Below are 21,537 nucleotides of genomic sequence, written 5' to 3' on the forward strand. Positions count from 1 at the left end.
TATACCAAGATAATAGATGCCTTTGTCTAGTGGGTTGGGAAGTCAAGTTTGTAATATGTCTAAGTGAGTGGGAGGACAAAATAGAGATTGTTAGGTATGGGTGGTAGATGTCGAATGTTGGTGAATTGGGTTTATTTTTAATGGACATTTGTTATTTGTTTGTAATATTAAGTATTGTTTTCAATTAATATGTACTGTTTATTTCTGTTGATTTTATGTTGATGTCAACGTCATAAGGATATGTTTAATAAAAGAGAGAGATTCGGCAACGCAGACACGGATGTAGATCTCTGAATGCAAATACAGCCATTGTACAAAGACTCACTACTAGGCGATTTGGGTAGTTTTGCTCTGAGTGTTGTTAATTGTGTTTTATCATGTTGATTTGCTGAATGCATTTCAAAGTATGATTCTGTTTCCATTCTAGGGGCATGTAATAGATGAGAAATTAGGATATAAAGAAACAAATTTACTGTTTACTCCTTTTTAAATGTATTCTCTATGTGCTAGAACTTTCCAACCTATATAGGAAGGAAATGCATTAATGGTTTCTAACCACCAAGCTCTTTGTTGTAGTCGGGTTTCAGTTATAATGAGTATACGGAGAATAGCAGACTCTCCGTTCATATGAAATCAATACACCATGGCAGTCAAGTTAATAGTACCTGCATCACCTTTATTCTCATACCAAATTTCTTTTCCATTTTGATTGCATAAATTGAGGCTATATGCATTAATATATGCATTGGATAAACATAGCAGGGGTTCTCAAACTTTTTTAGCCATGGAACCCTTTGTGAAGCAAAAAATTTTCATGGAGCCCCAAGAAAGGTTTATATAGTATATTATATAGTACGCATATTATACATAATCTTCTATGTATATAAAAATGTAATGTGCGTTTTTCCCATGGAGTAAACAACAAAACCACTGAACCAAATCACACCAAATTTGGCCACAAAAGACATAATCATCCAATCTATGTCTTTAAATAAAAAAAAACCTAGAAAAATCGTCCAAATAACAGAGGATGACGAAGAGCCTTTCTCCCCCTAACTGCCAGTCAGAAAGGTAGGCCCTGCTGTCTTTAGGCCCCCGCTGCCTTTAGACCCCTCCCCCTTTGTGTCCTACCAACTCCCCTCAGCCAAAATGGCACCCAGGGCACAGGCAGTGTGCACTTAGGCCTCAACCACAGTGCCTATAAAATACAGATTATCTGATTTGAACTGGATTATATGGCAGTGTAGACTCAAGGCCCTTCCACACAGCTATATAACGCAGAATGCCAAGGCAGAAAATCCACACTATCTGCTTTGAACTGGATTATCTTGAGTCCAAACTGCCATATAATCCAGTTCAGTGTGGATTTTAAATAGCTGTGTAGAACAGGCCTCATATAATCCAGTTCTAAGCAGATAATATAAGATTATAAATATAATATATAATAATTACTGTGGTATAATTATACAGAACAATATAATCTCTAAAATCAGGACAGTAAACAAAGAGCAACACTCTGAAAACAGGGAAATTCCAAACAGGAAACAACTAGGGCCAGCTAACACCTCCCAACAAAGAATTCCCCAGGAAGGAGGCAGCCAGGCTTTGAAGTTGCAAGGGCATTAAATGCTAATCAAGGTGGCTAATTGCAGCATTCATACCTGCCGCACCAAGACTATTACTTGCTATTCACCCTGGCGAATCAAGGATTCCGCAAGGTAGAAAGCAGCCAGGCTTGCAAGCAGCAAGGCTATTTGGTGCTATTCAACCTGGCCAACCAAGATTTCCCCTAGGTGAAAAACCCCCAGGCTTTGAAGCCATGAGCCTACTCTGTCCCATTCAACCTGGCCTAGCAAGGATGCCCTATGTAGAAAGTGGCCAGGCTTTCAAGCTGCAAGACGATTCAGTGCAATTCAAGCTGGCCAAACAATGATTCCCCTACTAAGGAAGTAGCCAGGCTTCAAAGCGGCTCTTTGATTGAGGGTGCTACTCCAGCTCGCCAAACAAGGATTCCCCTAGCTATAAAACAGCCAGGCATTGAAGCTGCAAGGCTATTCAGTGCAATTCAACCAGACTAACAAAGGATTAATCTTGGTAGAAGGCAGCCAGGCTTTGAAGCAGTGATACTATTCTGTACTATTGAAGCTGACCAACCAAAGATTCCTCTAGGTAGCAAGCAGCCAGGCTTTGAAGTAGCGAGGCTATTCACTGCAATTCTAGCAGCCCAATAAACCATTTCCCTAGAACGCAAGTACCCAGCTTTCCAAGCAGCAAGACTATTCAATTGCATTCCAGCTCACCAAACAAGGATTCCCATAAGAAGAAAACGCCCAGGCTTTGAGGCTGCAAGGCTATTCACTGCTATTCCAACTGGCCAACAAATGATTCCCATAAACCACAGCAATGCATGGCCAGGCAAAGCTAGTGTATCAGGCATGGGCCAGGCCAGTGGCAAATGGGTGGAGAGTGTTTGTGTGAACTAATTCATACAGTTCAAAAAACAAAAAAAGGAAAGAACAATACAATATTTTAAATGAAGAACAATTTTAACCATCATAAACTTAACAGTATTTCAGTGGAAGACCCCGGTGGCCATCCAGTCCAACCCCCTTCGGTCATGTAGGAAAAACACAATTAAAGCACCATCTGAGCAGTGGGAGGGAAATAGGGTTTTGGAAGCAGAGTCAGCGGTGGAGGGAGTTGTCAGGGCAGCAAGGAAAAGAGTCTGGGCAGCAAAGGAAGCAGAAGAAAGGCTCTGGGTGGTGGAAGAGGTGGGGGAGAAGGGTCTGTGTCCTTTAATTTCTCTGCAATTCTCAGGAGGGAAGAGGAGGTGGGAAGCAGAATGGCATCGCAAAGCCCCTCACTATCACCCGTGGAGCCCCAAGGGCTCTGCAGAACACAGTTTGAGAATCCCTGATTTACAGTGCATTGAGAGAAGTAAAAAGATGTTTCATGAGTACAAATCTCATATATAGCATAATATTATGACTACTGATGTGCACAATCCTATAAAATATAACTTACTATAGGACTGTGACTCTCGTCATTCCCTGTATTAGAGCATCTATGCTAGAGATTTCTGGTTTTTATAGAAAAGCTAAAAGTTCATTTCCTGGTTAGACTGTTTACAGCCTTTTCATTTCTTTTGTAATTAGGTTGAAAGATAAAACTGAAGTCCTAAAGTAAAAGATATTCAAAAGTAGAATGATTATAAGATGTTGTCAGCTTCAACAGACCATTCATGAGACAACATGATGTGTTAATGCAGAGAAAGGAAGAAATGTGTGCAAAAGCCATGACTATTATAATGAACACCTAAATATAATGATTAAAATACTGCATATCCCTGTATAAACCTCTTAAAATAGTCATTCCTATTACTTGCTAAATTTGATCCTAATGCCCTTCTTTATTTGAAGATAATAGCAAGATTTTCTCCAGATTTTCCCCAACATATATGTTCAGTCTGTTTCAAAACCATATTCTGCCAACTCTTTATAGTATGTAGGTGATCTTAGGTTCTAGAAGTTTCTATCAACAAAGCACAAGTTTTGGCAGATTCTACCAAGATGATAAAAATGTTGAATACAGGCCTGGTAGAAGGCTGTGTATCTGTCATCTTTGAATTCACAGAATTGCTCATCACCAGAAAGATGGTCATCAGTTGACATTTTGGCCACATCAAAATGTGACTAATAAGAATGTGAAATACAGTAGTCTCGCTTATCCAACATAAACAGGCTGGCAGAACGTTGGGTAAGCGAAAATGTTGGATAATAAGGAGGGATTAAGAAAAGCCTATTAAATGTTAAATTACGTTATGATTTTACAAATTAAGCACCAAAACATCATGTTTTACAACAAATAGACAGAAGAAGCAGTTCAACACCAGGTAACATTATGTAGTAATTACTGTATTTACAAATTTAGCACCAAAACATTGCAGTGTATTGAAAACATTGACAACAAAAACATTGATTATTAAAAGGCAAACTGCGTTGGATAATACAAAATGTTGGATAAGTGAAGGTTGGATAAGCAAAACTCTACTGTACTTGCAATGGGATTACCCACATTTATGATATCATGGTTCTCCAAGTGCATGATCCGTCCATTTCTGATACATCACAATGCATACAGAACACAGTAGAAAAAAAAACTATGCTGGACATTACTGAAAAATGAAAATATCATTGGAATAGCAGAGTTTTTTGGCTTTGCTGAGGAGCCTGAACAGTTACATTTAAGAATGAATATAACATCATGATGAAGGTAGCCATAATTGAGCAATGGCAGGATGATGTCCCAAACCATGATTCTACTACAGCTCCGTTATGGGTGCCTTCAACATGTAACTATAGTTTTATAGTTTTGGCATGTCATTATATTTACTTTTCTGAGAAGTAACTTTGGAAGCCCTTTTAACCTTTATTTTACTTTGGAAAGGCTATTTCCAAGTTTTTCCACATCATTTGTAATCCGAAGATGTTGAGTCCTAGATAAGGTCACACATTAAAGTGTATTATTCAATGTATTTTAAAATGCTTAAACTTACTGATCCTTGAAGACACTCAAATTACTATTGGCAGAGAGCTGTACAATACATGAAATGGCAGAATAGTGAATTACTATTAGAACACCAAGATAGAATAGATAAATATTTTCATTTTAAATTGATGCAAAGATAATTAATGTGACTATAAATTTTGAACAAGTCAGGCTGTAAAATATACTCTGTGGTCTTAAAATAAGAAAAAAAAATCAGTTTTTCATATGATTATTTTTTTTTCTCATTCTGCAGGTTAACAACCTTAACATTCATATAGGTGACCTATCATTATGATTATCGTGATTGTGACTCTGGCTCTTTTTAAACATGTCAGTAGTCAGGCCTCCACATTTGCAGGAGTTATGGGTGCAGGACCCTCAAAACTGTGGGGAAATTGTAAATACAGTGGATATGGGGGCAAGGCTCCCAAGTACTTCTCCTCAAGCAAACGGCTGGGGGGTTCCCCAGATGGATGCAAGTACAAACATTGCATGTCTGGCTGCTGGACCTCGCTCCCTCCCCCAAAGCAGTATGCAGCCTGGGTTTAAGGGGGGTGATCATAACTGCCACCCATTTCCTGAAGCTGGGGCTGCTATATTAACATTCCCACAGCAACCCAGCTTCAAGAGGTGGAGTAATTTAGTGATCACTGCCATCTGCCTCCCAAAGCTGGAGGAGGTGGGAGAAAAGAGTAGCAATCACTCCCTTACCCCCCGCCCCCCCGCTCTCTCAGCACAGAGTAAAATCCCATAGCCTGAGACTTTAGTTTATGCTAGTAGATGGTGAAAGACAGATCACTCTCTCTGCCTTCTCTGAAGAAGCTGTCTATGGGTTTTCCAGCTTAAGTTGAGAAAGCAGAAGGGTGTGTACTTCTTTCAAACGTGGGGGGTTTGTAATGTGCAGCACTATTTTTTCTTGCTCCTTACCCCATATGGATAGGAAGCAGGCAGAGCCAAGTTTTGGAGAGCCTTAACTTCAGACTATATTCCTGTTTCTATGGACTAAGGAATCTGAGCCAAGTTTTTCTGTTCTGGAAAAAGTAAATTGTCCAGGGCAGGGCAATGGCAAGTCCATGAATAATTGAATTCATGGATGTCAAAACAGAGATTGAGGAGGGGCAAGTGTATTTTTTTAATTACACAACTCACAGATTAAGAAAACATATGTTTGGGTGAAAGTAGGAAGTCAACAATTATACTGGGTTGGATCCAAATATGCCATTACAGGATTGGGAGTTATTGAATTTGCAGAAGCTATCTATCAAAAGACCAATTGAGTCTCTCTCCTGGAAGTGAAAAGATGAAATTTCTCACCCCCTTGCCACCAGTATAACTGGCAGCCCCACGACACCCTTAAGCACCATTTTGGAAGACATTAAATTTTCCCCTTTCCTGTTAGCCCTGGTTTTGATGCTGAGAATGTATTCATTCATTTGGTTTGATCCTGTCTTTCTTACCCAGCCACTCCACACTCAAAAGGTGGGATTCAAGGCAGCAAATAATTCAAGGCAGCAAACAATGGATAAAATATGTATAAGTACAGGTTAAAATATATAATGGAATTATGTAATAAAAATAGAACCATTTGAGAGTAAAATCAACAATCTCCTGCCTTTTTATTCACCAAGAAAAATCACTTTTACATCACCCGGTTAAACTACGTATTAAATCCTTAAATGTAAAAACAAAAGCTGAACAGGAAAAGGCAGCCTTTGCCTCCTGTATCATGGAATTCTCCAGCCTGGAGAAGTTACTAAAGACCTCATCACATTGATGAGGAGCAGCGAGGCAATTTGCTAGCTCCATGGTGAATCCGCAAGGCAGTCGGGAAATCCCATCGCCTCTCCTTGCCCAAAGCCACACTTCCCCATCACATGTGGAGAAGCGTCATCACGTAGTTTCCCCCCCTCCCCCCTGCGCAGGCCCTGTTGCTCTGTATGGAATAAGGGAAGCCTCTTGTGTTCTCGGTGAAGAATTGTAGGACACTTGCCACAGTTGACTGATAGCCCCACCAGAAGTGAGTGTGCGTTGTGTGATGGGCAGCATGGGGCTCCATGGATCAATTGTGCTGCAAGCGTCCTAGGTGATAAGAGTGGTAAGAAAGCCATCTTTTATTTCCCAAACACATATGCAACTGAATTCTAGGGCTGGAAGAAGAGGAGAAGAAAGAGGGGTTTTATTCCATTAGGGCATCCATAATAGAGCTGATCAAGTGCAATTTGTCATCTTCAACGTACTTTCAAATGAAGCTGGTAATTATTAGTAATGAGACCATTTCTTTTTCTTCTTCTCTTTCCCAATAAGTTGGAAAGCAGGTGTAAAAAAGTAATAAGGATGCATGAATGGTAGTGATCTTTCAATGGAATGAATAAGAAAGTGCTAGATCCTGTAAAGTATTGACAAAAAGATTGTCTCTTCATCAAAAAAAAAAGAGAGAGAAAATCATTTCCTAATTAGGTTTTGTGGGAATTAATCTTAACCATATAGTAGTAAAGATCAGAACATGGCTACTTGGGAGATATCGGGTTTTTTCATTTCAAATAAATACGTTTTTTCCCCTTTTTAAGAAAAGATCCTCTTACAGAGCTTCCTTGAATTACTGGAAGAGACTCTTTCATCAGATATATTCTCTCCACTACTGCCATATCATTCTGCCTCCCCCCCCCCCCCCCTTGATCATCCAGACTAAACAACTGCTGGTGAACAAGAGCTCTTGGGCCACTTCAAAATGATAAAGTAAGAACACGCTATAATGAAAAAAGGTATTTTTCCTACTGATTATATTTTCTACTCAAGATTTTTAAAGGTGGAAATTTTCATGATTTGAGACCTTAGGGTATTTTCTTCCTCTTCATTTTGTAACTGGAGAGTTTCCAATGGGAGGGGGAACCAAACAGCTAGCATGTTATTCACAAAGCACTCCACACAACAAAGAGGAAGTTTTGACTACCTAAGAGTAAAACTGTTTTAACAGAAGGGATGCCAAAGACAAAAAAGGAGAAATGGCACCATTTGAAAAACAATTTGCTGTGGTTTGTTATTGTAAACATAATAGGATGTGTTACACATTTATTTTTAATGTAGAAGCAAAATATATCCAGATTACATATAATACTGAAAATGCTTCAAGTAATATATAAGAAAATATGGCAAATAACAATAAAATGTCAGGATGTATAATCAAGTATCTCAAGTTCCAGTCCATTAAAATAGTTTCTTTTCCTTTAAATTGATTTGTCTACATGATCACACAGCCCTATTTCTTTTATTCTATGATAAATACAAAAATGGAACAATAAACTTTACTTTCAAAGCCAGCAGAACAGGGCTGCCCTGTTCCCCATATACATCCTCAATCCCCAATATCTTCTTTGGTCAAAATACCCTTCCCACAATTGGGGGGGGGGGGGGGGAATAATTGAGTAGTCTTCCCAAGATGAAAAACCATAAAATCACCCCAGATCATTCTGAAGGAACTTCTATTTCTCAAAACATCATGTCTATTTTCAATTAAAATGGTGGTGGTCTCGTCAACTCAAGGTGAACACTGTTGGAAGGAGTGGACTCCTCAAGTAGAACATATTGGCAAGTACATGCTGTATTTACTGTTCAATATAATATCCTGAAAGCACCAGATTCCATCTCTTCCTGGAAGCTGAACAAGGTGAAGTCTGTGGGTACTTAGATGAAGGACTGTCAAGAAATATTTATTGTCTAAGAAAATTATATGAATTTTATGTGGTCAATAAAAGTCAAATGGCAACTTGGACATATGCATACATACACACTCTCATGCACACACAACTACAGCAGTTCCACACGCACAGCCTGTATTTTGCAAAGTTTCCACAGCATTACAAAGATGTATCATTATGATATGAAAACTCACCACTGTCCTATGAATGAGCATTCTGTTGTTCTCAAGGTGCCATTGCAAAGTAATTGTTTTACCTTTCATGTACCTATTGTCAAGCACAGTTAGGGGGCATACATGATAAAGCTTTCTCGGTAGCAACACTACCCTGTTTCCCCAAAAATAAGACATCCCCGGAAAATAAAACCTAGTAGAGATTTTGCTGAATTGCTAAATATAAGACCTCCCCTGAAAGTAAGACCTAGCAAAGTTTTTGTTTGGAAACATGCCTGCTGAACAGAACACCAGAGCATGCAGGATCGGTAAATGTACGTACCATAGATTGCTGTACATGTAAATAATGGCAATAACAAGAAATTCTTGATAGGATTCACAGTTTGGCTGGTTATGCTGTACAGTATATAATAAATGTTCTCTTTTTTTCAACAATAAATGTGAATTCTTCTTCATGGAAAAATAAGACATCCCCTGAAAATAAGACCTAGCGCATCTTTGGGAGCAAAAATTAATATAAGACACTGTCTTATTTTCGGGGAAACAGGGTAGCTTGTGGAACTCGCTCCCAAGGGAAATCAGGCTGGTTCGATCCCTTTTGAATTTCCAGAAAACTACTTTTTTCAATATATGAATAACTTATTCACATCCCATTTTCGAAATGTGGACAGACTTCAGTCTCTTACATATCAGAGTCTATACACTCTGGAATAAGCAGCTTGTGACCTAGTGATTTCATAGTGGAATAAGTCATTCAGAAGTGCTGCAAATCCATTACTGAAGTGTTGCATTAATCTACATGTACTTAGAAGTCATACATATTTTTAGAGAATCTATGGTTACATTCCTTGAAAAGATTTGAAGGATTCCTGCTGAACTATTTCAGTCTAACCCTGCCCAGACAAAAAAGTCTACCATTCTCAAAATAAACAATAACAGAATACTTGCAATCGTATTATAGATCCTGTTTTTAGTTACGACTAGAGTAGAACCACGATCAATAAATTTACCTTTTGTTGAGCCATGATTCAACAATTGACTAACTAATAATATCCACTGAATGTTTGATCAAAATCTACATTTAAATGTTAAAAAAATTGATTCACAAAGCATTGTTTAGACATTCATGTCTGTTTTGTTTTAAAATGCAGAACACTAGATTTTACATTACATCTGGAAATCATTTTATCCCAGCCATGCACAATCAGTTTGGTGTCCTTAGAACTCAGCTTTCTTTTGAAAATCATAGTGAAAGTCTAACAGTATTGTGGTTATGGTAAAAGTATGAAAAACATCAACGTTCATCCAGATCATAACAGAACAGCATAACATCCCCTGTTGTGTACAATATTAGCTTTACTACAACTCTTCATAAACTGATCCATGTAAAAAGACCCTGGAGTGCTATAATTTTTACTTTAAATATATCTTTACCATTCTCCAAAAGCTAATTTTATCTATATTAAAAGAAAAAACTTAAGTATCTGGCCTCTTTAATATTGCAAGAGATGAATTCTATCCAGATTTAGAAGGCTTTTGTGTGTGTGTGTGTGTGTGTGTGTGTGTGTGTGTGTGTGTGTGAGAGAGAGAGAGAGAGAGAGAGAGAGAGAGAGAGAGAGAGAGAGAGAGAGAGAGATGTTTTATGTATGCCCTTTCCCAGAGTTCCAGTGCCCATTATCACAAAACCTGACAGGTCTATTGAAAGTCTGCAGAGTTTTCCTCTTCAAGGCAACATAAAAATTAGATTTCTTAAAGATCAAGTTTCCCCACCACCACTTCTACTTCCCACCTGGGGTGCATCCACACAGCAGCTAAAATGTGACCCTTCCCGTGTTTTTACATGGGAACCTGCAGGCAGGTCCCAGGGTTGTTAATCCCTCTCTGAAAATCTGCATTTTGGTGTTGTCTGGAAGCACCCTCAGTCTTGAGGTATCAAGGCAATACTATATATTCAGTTTAGTTAAATTCCCCTGAGTAACTTCTGTAATAAAAATTACTTTGTGATATGTACACTTTAGAGGACTTATGATTTTAATATATATAGTATTCCAAGAAACCATTGTCTCTATTCATGACTCTGGTTATAGATTGGAATTCATGAATATATAGTAATTCAACTGCTTCTCTTTTCAATATTCCTCTAAAAATTAATTTTTTCTACCAGTGGTTTTGGTATCGCTATTTTGAATATTAAATTTGTATTCATTTGTCTTTTTGAACAGAGGATCCCTACTTGTCCAGTACAGAGTTCAGACGGACACTGCTTACAAAGAATGGTACTGAAGAATAAGCAAGGAAATGCATTTCTCATATTATAGGTGACATTGCTAGCATCTGTAATGTTGGCGCCAGACATCTCTAAAATTTCATCAGCAACATAACAGGTCCTGTCATTTGCTCTTTAAGAGAATTCAGTATCCAGGAAATCAGTAGGGTAAAGCCAGCTTCAGGTATTTATAGCTTTTAGCCATAAACAGAAAATTGATATAAATAGACTTACCTATAGCCCAAATATTTAGCATTTCGCATCAAACATTATTTGTGTGTGTGAGAGAGAGAGAGACATAAGACAATACTGTACTTATTTAAATGTACTGTTTTAAAGTCCTTTTTATTTCTTTTAATTGTATGTTCTAAATTGTTTTCAGTATTTGCAGTAGTGTCGTTTGTTTTAGGGTTGATCTATTCTATGTTTCAACCATGCTGTGCTTAGTTTAATTTGTATGGTACCCTGGAGAAAGATGGTGGTGGTGGTGATTTTTCTTATGATTAATGCTTTTGCTAATAATATTGTTGCTGATTATAAAGATGCAACCATCAAAATTAATAGGATTGTTCATATCAGCAAGTTGATTAGGAACCAGTTCACATAATACACACTGAAAACTAAAGGGTCATCATTTTATGCACAATAAATGTAATATGGAATACATCAATTCTCCAGCCTGTTTTGGATTTCCAATACTCATAGGTCCATCAGCAACCAGGTATGCCAAACCATCTTATTGAAAAAAGAAAATAACAAAATATAGGACAGGCTGCCACAAAATACATCAACAGACTCCTAGTGAAACTGATTAAGTGTTGTAATTGTTTAGCTTTCTGTGCTCAAGCTCCAAAGCACTGGAGTTATATTCACAGAGAATGAAATTAGTACACTGATTTCTTAATCTTCTTGCCTTAATGTCTCTTAAGGAAACGTATTGAAAACTTAACCACAATCGTTTTTTTGGCCAGCAGAAGGAAAAGATAAATAATACTGAGCTACATACAATAGGTTCCATAACTTTTAGCTGTCAAACCCATTTGCTTTGAAGTTCTGTCTCATTTAACAGAGATTATTTAACAATGCACCGGTTATTTAAGAAAGACAATAAATTAATTCAAGAGCACTCATTGTATAAAATGAATCAACAAGCCAAAGTTAAAGAATATTGTAATACTTTATCATGTCAAAATCACTCTTTGTACATTTGTCTCTAAACTGAACAATGTCATACATTTTTAATTTTCAAGATTGTCTTTTCAAACAAAAGTATTTTCTTTCAGAATTCCTCACTCTAAATTTCTATTGATTACTAATATGCAATAACAAATGTGTTGCTATAAGTATTTTATGCAAGAAATAGTATCTCAATATGAAATACTTGCAATCATATATTTATGTGAAAATTAGGAAAAAATGCTTTACAATACTGAGCTGCACCAAGACATTGGCTTGTGTGCTATCTCATTCCTTCCCGTTTTCGTGTGGTGACAAGAAGATCGAAAGCTCCTACTTTACATTAACTGCCTTATCTACAGATTAAAATTTAACTATGTTTGTTGAAAGAAACCAATACAATCAAGCTGGGCTGTTGATTGTCCTGTTTAAACAGAAATGGAGATAATATTAGCAGCTTGTCTGAGTTCAGACAGGGCCCACTTCAAGATATAATCTAAATTAGGAGCAAAAGTTTCTGAACTCCTCTTGAAAGCTACCTTATTTATTATTTATTTATTTACTGCATTTATATACCACTTTTCTCACCCCTGGGGGGACTCAAAGCGGTTTACAACATAATGGCAAAATGCCAACCATACATTAGAAAACATAACAGACTGATCACATCATAAACAATAAAATGAACAACATCAGGTGTACTTATCGAACAACTCAAAAATAACAAAAATAGAAATTTAAATATATAAATCAAACATTTAGGACATGTTTACTAATAGATCTAATATTAGTAAACAGTTAAAACATTGAACGTAAAAAGGCAATTTGCAACAAGCCAACAGGGCAGATGTAGTGTCAAGTGCTTACAGGAAAAGAATGGAGCACACCAGCCTGACATTCACTATGGATTGTTCTTGTAGCACTAAATCACAATTATCAGCATGACATCATAACAGGTCAGGCATCAAGTCATGTGACCATAAATCTGAACAAGAACATTGTAGTCCTGTCATTGTTGATGAATCCAGCGCCATCTCAATAAATTAATGGCCGAAAGAAATTTGAACTAAGACTGCTTACATATATTTCCCTCTTTTATTGTGTCAGAAGCAACTTACTGCAAGTCGCTTCTGGAGTGAGAGAATTGGAGGTATACAGAGACATTGCCCAGGGGATGCCCGGATACGTTAGCTGGGAGGCTTCTCTTATGTCCCTACAAGCTTTCCCTCTGATAGCCCTTATTTATTTTTAGAAGAGCTGCATAAGCAGAAACCCAACAGATAAAATTTTCCCGGTTTAGTGATGTCGTAGTGGCAAAATGCAAAACCCTGTTAAGGAAAAGTGTTTTCACTCATAATTAAGAAATCTTTGTCCAAATATCACTGAAATATGTAGTATAACATATTATATTCTTAAATTATGTCATAATATTCTTAAATTATGCCAGAAAAGCCAGACTTGCTATGAGTCATGTCCATAAAAGTCATAGACTTTGCTATTGAGACACTCCAGATTCTTGACCATGGTTATTAACTATTTCACACCCTCACTACCAGATATATACTGTTTCTTTAAACATACACAATTGTCTACCAGAAAGGATGAAGCAGCATACACCATCAGACCACTAGTCTATTCAGCTCAATCCATTTAACTTGTAGCAGCTCTACCAGGTTCAGACATCAGTCTTTCCCAGTGCTACTTATAGATAGCAGGGATTCAAACTTATACTTGCTACATACAACATGTATAGTAACTGTTCAGCAGAGGTTAGTCTAAAGAATTAATCATTCAATCCAAGCATATTGTGCCAAGTCATGGATGTAAAACCCATACTGTAGGTTCCAGTCATAAAGGCTTCCAAGTATATACATATACTATAGTAAACTATGATTATGGAGGTACTTTCTGCTTTTGTCCCATCTGCTAAGTAGTCAGTTTTGAAGTGCATTGTGTTGTTCCTGGTTCCATTCCTGTGTCCAGTTTGCATCATCCCAACTTCTGAGAAACAGAGATATTTGATTTTTCCAATCTTCAGTGCTGGGGTGCACATTTTAAATGGAGGGCAATTGAAGTGCCTTGCAGGGAAAAGATTTGCCTCGTCAACATTATCTGTATTGTTTTGTACAGAATCCTCCATGGAAGCAACCTAACATGATGCATCAATATTCCTATTTTTACTCAAAATAATGACTAGAAAGTAACGAAGTTATCACTTAAAATGACATCAAAGGATTTTAATTTTTCCTTAAAATGTCAGCCACCTTGTCCTTAAAAGCAAGTCTAACTACCAATATTGAATGGAATTTCACTTCTCACTCCCACCCAAAATAACACTGAAACAATAAACACTTAGTTTAACTAACTGTCACTGTTTTAAAAATCTGTATTTCTTCTTCTTTCAACTGATGGATTCAAAACTATTTCAATAGATGAATTAAAAATAAAGCAATTCAATCTGTAAATCACATCACTTTTGCTAGGAAGAACTAAACAAAAAGACCATACTTAGTCAAAATCCTGTGGACTCACCACTCTGTTGCTGTGGTGAGTCCACATGAGGCATGGACCAGGTTCGCCATACACACATCTAGTCGTGTACCACTGGATTGATGATATGGGCAGCTGAATTTAGCTGGATCCAGTCTGATCCACTCGTTGTTGTTCACACTATCAATGGGCGCACTGTTGCATCACCATCCGCAGTCTAGGAGGCTTGTTAACAACCTAGCATTCCTAATGATATCATATCGGGCATCAAACCATGTGACCATTAATGAAATGTTGCCAGTAAGGCTTTGGGATAGAGCTGCTCGATAGCAGTGATGCAGCAGTGGCAGCCTTGGTGCACCCTTACCCCATATGAATAATCAATGGAGCAGCTCCAGAACACTTTAAGCCAGATTTTTCTGTTAAATGCTCTTAGGTAGGAGATAAAAGTTGAGAACTAACAAAGTAGTTAGAAAATTTATTCATTTCCCAGGGTAGTTAATGAAATATTTAATGTTAAAATGATTTTGGTTTCAATGGGACAAGTTAATATGTGTGGCTTTTTTTCAAAAAGGCTAACAGATACTTGAGAGGATTGTTTTAATCTCTCAAAAAACTTGCTGTTTCTTACTTTGCTTTCAACACTGTCTATATTTGATTGTTATTATCATTAAATAACATTTCCTATGTAAAATGTTCCTTTTTAAAATACATCAAAATATATTATCTGACACTTTGGATTTTGCCCCAAACCAACAAGTAACAAATGGTTTGAATTAAATATGTCATCACACTGAATTTAGCTTTATTTATTTTTTTAAAAAATTAAAAATATTTTATTAAACATTTACTAGGAGTGTGGGGGTGGGGGACAAGGGAAGGAAAAGGAAACATTTGGGGATAATAGATTAGTTATTAGTTAGCTGTATCTTTACAAATGTCTAATATGTCACAAGGAGAGGACAAAGAGGGTGAGGGTTGTTGGGGTATGGGGAGTTCTTTTACAAAATTATCATTGTTACACCTCAGCTTTAAAATGTTTTAATAATTCTATGGAAATTATCTAGTGACTATTTCCAGACCTATTAAATTTTCATATGAATGACAAAGGAAAAGCAGAAGAGGGCAAGGGTTACTGCCTATTAATTGGATCTGTAGTGCTCCAAGGGAAATAAACATAATTAACGGAGAAGCAGTTTAATTACATCACAATGATTGTTTTGTTTCTTAGTCTAGTTTGATTTTTAATCTTCAGCATGAACATTCACTCACTACAATTGACACGATGTTTAGGCTTCAAATTAAAATAAGAACAACCTTTTCATTCAGGTTTATGCCCTTTTATTCTAGTTTTAATTTTCGTGCAATAATGAGAATATGGACACTACTTCATTCACAGTACACATATTTAACTACTCTTGTCTTGTTCTTTCTGGATCACTAAGAAACATAATTAAAAATTATATGAAGTCCTGAACCCATTTTTGTAAAACCTCCCTCCACTGTTTTCTATGGGATATGGAATTTCAGAGAGAACAGTAAACTTATTTTTATGTTAGAGTTTTTTACATACATAAAAAGAAGTCAAATACATATAAACTACATATAAATAAAAGTGATATATAAAATTTAAATTGTAACGGAAGGGCGTGTGATAATCAGCACGCATTCCATTACAAACATCTGACTTACAAAAGACTCCTAGTTAAGAACAGGGGTGAGACAACAGGAAGTGAGAGAAATCTACCCTTCGGAAAGGAAATTCACCCCTGAATTTGGGTATGTGTGTGTGTTTGTATATACATATACATACACATAGGCATACATACGCACGCACGTGCACACACACACGTGTGTGTGTGTGTGTATGGCTGGAGTTACACTTTAAAATGTATCTGTTCCGACATACATGCAAATTCAGTTTAAGAATAAACCTACAGAACCTATCTTGTTCATAGCTTGGGGACTCCCTTAAAATGATCAAACAAGCAATGCACAAACAGTTTTCAATAGTGCACTTTTTTTAAAATTTACTTCCATGTGTTGTAAAAACTTAATACAATTTCCTACTACTCACATTTCTATCACAAATTTATTAGTAATTTCATAACTAATTTCATTCAATCACATCTTCCAACAGAAAAATGTCAAGCAAGATATGCAATACTGTATTTGATGGTGAAAATCTGATGACATTTTTGGATTTGGAATGCCAAATCCCTTTTTAAAAACATGCCTTTTATGACACCCAGTTTTGGAAGCCTGTTATTTTTTAAAACTACGTAACAGATAATGTTTAATATCAGGTAAAATGTCTTTTCAAGGGAACAAGTGCTCGAAACTATGGAGGATTAAAAGAGACAAGATAATTATGGTTTGTTGCTAATACTGATGGTTTCTTGTGTTTTATTATTTATGCTTACTTCCTTACAGTTCAAGTGCTCCTTGTAGATCAGAACATTTGTATAAAAAAGTACATCCCAGTTGTCACTACCATCTGAATAAACTTTACTTTTTAGCTCAAAGTATTATAGTTTTAGTCAAACCCAATAAGACATAATAGATTTTATGTTCCTGAAATACAATAAAAAGGGACATTCTTTCCGTAAACAATACCACATATACTCTTGACTTTCTATGAATTTCCTATACAGCTCATACTATATACAAATCCCAGGATTCCTTGGGATGGATTCATGACACTGACATTGACATACAACTGACATAATTGTGCAAATGTACCCAGTGACCACACGTTCAGCTGGAGTCTTGCCCTATGTGCATTTATTCACCACAAAGAGCATACCTGAAAAAAATGATTGTACAAGCAGTCCCAAAGTTACAAGCATTCGACTTGCAAATGACTCATAGTTAAGAATGGGGATGAGACAGCAGGAAGTGAGAGAAATCTACCCATAAGGAAATTCATGGTTATCATGGGGAAAAGGTGTCTCCACTGAAGCTTTACCCCCAATCCTTGTTTCTACAACAAGCCAAATTTTTCAAAATCCAATTATCACAGGGATAGAAAGTGCGGTGAAATCTTCTGAACAGAGGTACAGACAGCAAAAGAAGCATCACAAGGGTGTACTGTTAACCCTTCCCAATGCTATCCTCAACTAATATACAGTGTATAGTAAAGGTAAAGGTTTTCCCCTGACATTAAGTCTAGTCGTGTCCGACTCTGGGGATCGGTGCTCATCTCCATTTCTAAACTGAAGAGCCGGCATTGTCCATAGATGCCTCCAAGGTCATGTGGCCAGCATGACTACATGGAGTGCTGTTACTTTCCTGTCAAAGCAGTACCTATTGATCTACTCACAACTGCATGTTTTTGAACTGAATATCTGAAATTACATTTTAAAAATATACCTGTTCTGACGTAAATACAAATTCAGCTTAAAAACAGAACCTCCAGAGCCTCTTGTTCATAACTTGGGGACTGCCTATATTTAACAATGATATCACTTAAACTATTATATTGAAACAAGAGGGTAAGAAGTAATATCCAAAGTATTAACTTTTCCTGTCCTGCATGTTGATTTTTAATGGAGCCAAAGGGGAGGTGGAATGTGAGTCCATGTGAAAACATGCATTAAGCCAAACTTAATTATGTCCATATTAAAACATGTATTAAGAAAATGGTAAAATGATTTAAAGTCTTACCAGGAATGGGCTCCAGCAAATGCATGAGACACACATTATAGCCAGAAGCTGAATGATCATTTCAAAATGATGAGATCTGCCTTGTCTATGTTGACTTTTAAATTTGACTTTTAAAAGTGTAATTCCCGTTACAGCATTGCACAAGAATGAAACACCAAGGGCCAGTAAACCCAAGCATGAAAAAAGTAGGAGGTAAAATCTGTCTTCCCAGTCATCAAAATGTTCTGTTTTATAAAAGCACCAAGTTCTTGATGCTTGAATTTGATAGGCTCTTAACCTAAGTATAGGCAACAAAGCTATGAAAATGGCAAAAAGACATACCATAGTCAATATTACTTTTACATGTTTGTAAGTCATCTTTGTTGAATGAAATATTGGCTTCGTGACTCCAATGCACCGTTCAACAGCCATTACACTGCCCAAAAAGAGAGGGCATAGTCCAAAGAACACCATACAGATGCCAAAAACACTGCAGAGAATGTTTGACTGGTTAAACCGAATCCAGTCTTTATCAGATGCATATACAAATACTGCAATGGTTCCGGCAATTAGATGGCCCAGCAGGTCTGTGATAACCAAACCACTGGCAAAAAGCAAAAAGGATGCTTTTGACTTCTGTCTAAACCTCTGGTAGGCCTTCATAAGAATTGCTATTGCAAGACTGTTGGATAAAATCCCCACTGTCATGAAGATGATGGAAAAAAACACAGAGATCTTCTTTTCTGTGTGACAGGTAGCATTGGAAAACAGACCAATTCCAGTCAGTGACAATGGTTGTGAATTGTTCATCGTCAGAAAGGCAGGCTCGGTGTTCAGAACATTTCAATATTCAGGAAATCATCAGGCATCTGTAACATATTTAAAAGTCTGTTTAAAATACAAGAAATTGCAATGTATTGCTCATCTCACCTGATAAGTACAGCAAGAACTATAATGTTTCTGCAACAGGCATTCAGCCACCCCTTTCAAGTGAGACCTTGCTTAATATTTCATATTAGCCAATAGCTACTTAAGTTTGCAACTCCTATGCATTCTTAATTTTGAAGTAAAACTGATTGAACCCAGCAGTAATAAAGATCTCCTTGGGCATTCAAAAAAATAGTAGGAGAGAAAACAGATCTCTCTTCGTCATTCTGCCTAATGTATAGCCTACAATAGGAAAGCTGATACACAGAAGACTTGTGCAATAAAATGTATATGTATGCATACAGTCAGGTGCAAGCAACACAAATGAAGTGATCATTGCTTCCAGCAAATGTTCAAACAGTGCATGTCAAATTTGAAATATTTAAACAAAGCCAAATCCTGTTGGCATGACTGACATAGAACATCAGAATTCACTTTTTTCATCATTACAAAGGTTTCTTTACTACATGAAACAAACCACCTCAAGTCATATGTTAAGTAATGCAGCATCTGCATTACCGCAATTTTTCTTGTCATTGAAAAGAAGGGATTAATTGGAGATGCATCTGACTTTTCCTCTATAGATGGATGTGCTACAACAAACATTAACCAATTCCTCTCCCACTCCCCCCATGTGCACACACACACACACACACATGTTCAAAAGAGCTGCAACACTTAAAAGGTAATTCCTTGGCCAAGGGATAACATAGCTATTTGTCATACATGTATCTGCCAATGCATGATTCTAGTCAAAGTTGAGAAATGCATAGCAGAGCAAGGATTTTGTCACCAAAACTATAATCAATCTTCATGACATGAAACCTCACTAAGAGATTATATAAAAACAGCACAGCACAGGATTAAAAGCAATCACAATAAATCACAATAAATTTCTAAAAACCTGATGGACTAGGAATATTTTTATTTGCTGGCAAAAGCAAGGAGAGAGCTATCTATCCTAGCTTTCCAGAGCAAGGGGTTTTAAAATCTGAAAGCAGCAATGAAAAAGGCCCTCTCCCTTGTTCCCATAATATAAGCCTGAGATAATTTGGACAAAGAATTCTTAATGGAGCACACTACAGTAATCCAAATGGCATGTAAGCAAACTATGTGTTAACATTATCATATCACATTTTCCCCAGAATGGGTGCTGTTTGTGAACTAGCTTTGGCTTCTGGCCACCACTGAAACCTGGGCCACCAGGCTTCGGGCTGAATAACCCCATTTAGCACAGGCTGAATCCCTATTCCCAGACTAGTCTTTCTAGTGGTCAGGAACACCTTTGTCTTGTCACCTGCTCACCCTTATCCACCCCACTACAGATGCCAGATATTGATTTAGCACAGTAAGAAATTCTTGGAAAGAGCTTAGAAACTAGGCCTGCGCAGAATGCTATTAAAATGCAAAATCAGATAATAGAAGGCAAAGTAAAAATCATATTATGAAAGTATTTGGCAAAATACTCTTAGTGACTGAAAGTTAAACCTGCAGTACTGAGCTTCTGGGGCTGTTTGGGGGAAATTCACTGTCTTTTTCATACAATGGCCCAAAGAGGACCCACCTTATTCCTGCCAAATCCTGTCCAAATTCTCCCCACTCTATAACCATTTAGTGACCAATGAAGAGCAGGGGATGATAGAGAAGCATCTGACTATGTCCCTATACACATTGGAATGTTTCAGATACATTGTGCAAGGTAATTGATTATGGATTTTCTGTTATACAGAATTATCATTATAACTGACTACATCACATGTAGGAACACTAGACTATTTTCATGCAAGTCTTTAAAAAGATACTCTTAATTTAACTTCACTGCATAAGTGTGCAAGAGGCACCTGAACACAGCATGATTTGAGAATTGGAGGGGAAAATATTGAACAGCAAAAGACCCCATACGGTCTCAATTCTGTGTCATGTTAATGCCTTGGAAAAACTTGGAGAAACTTGTGAAAATTACAGGGTTAAGAAGGGGAACAAACAAAACTGCTTTTTGCTCATTGAAATATCTAGATGCTGCAAAATATACCTTTTAAAAACATATACAAACTAAAGTGAAGCAGACATTATATTCAACATTTAGAGCAATAAAGAGAGCCAATTGCTGAATTTGTTTTATGTCTGTTATTCATAAAATTATTTTCTAACCATTGTTAAAATCCAATCAAGTATATTATAATTGAATTGTGTGAAGGTGGACGAATTAAAACTTAATATCAGTAGAATGACTTGATCCTACTTAAATGTTTATTGCATTTTTTTAAGTGAAGCAATACCAAGAAACTGTAGAAATGTCACATTGTCACGGATTGTCCCATAAATTGTTCAGCCACACAGTAAAGGATGTGTGAGAATTGGGCAGCTCTCCAGATGTGGCTGAACTTCCAACTTCCAACATTTCTTACTAAGGGCAGCTGTTGAGGGCCAAAAGAAGTTATAGTCCAACAACATCTCGAGGTTCACACAATTCCCACCACTGCAGTAAACTATTAGTGTTGAGCTTGTTGGCCTTTTGCACATTTATCTCCGTGTCACTTCTCATCCCACATACTCCAGTACATTCCCTGATGTTTCCCCTTGTTTCTTGCCAAATATTCTTCTGGTCTCCAGTTGT

At 37.0% G+C, this 21,537-nt stretch overlaps 1 protein-coding gene across 2 annotated transcripts in view; it reads right to left on the reverse strand.

The window, feature by feature from the left end:
* Positions 1-21,537, reverse strand: part of ptgfr (prostaglandin F receptor) — a 58,652-nt gene that overhangs the window by 8,394 nt on the left and 28,721 nt on the right. For both annotated transcript variants that reach the window (XM_062978130.1, XM_008114135.3), the window contains one exon: positions 18,015-18,862. In XM_062978130.1, the coding sequence (XP_062834200.1) occupies positions 18,015-18,803 (789 nt within the window). In that variant the 5' untranslated portion in view covers positions 18,804-18,862. The remainder of the gene's footprint in view (positions 1-18,014; positions 18,863-21,537) is intronic.

This window comes from Anolis carolinensis, chromosome 4, assembly GCF_035594765.1.
Source record: "Anolis carolinensis isolate JA03-04 chromosome 4, rAnoCar3.1.pri, whole genome shotgun sequence".
NCBI lineage: Eukaryota > Metazoa > Chordata > Lepidosauria > Squamata > Dactyloidae > Anolis > Anolis carolinensis.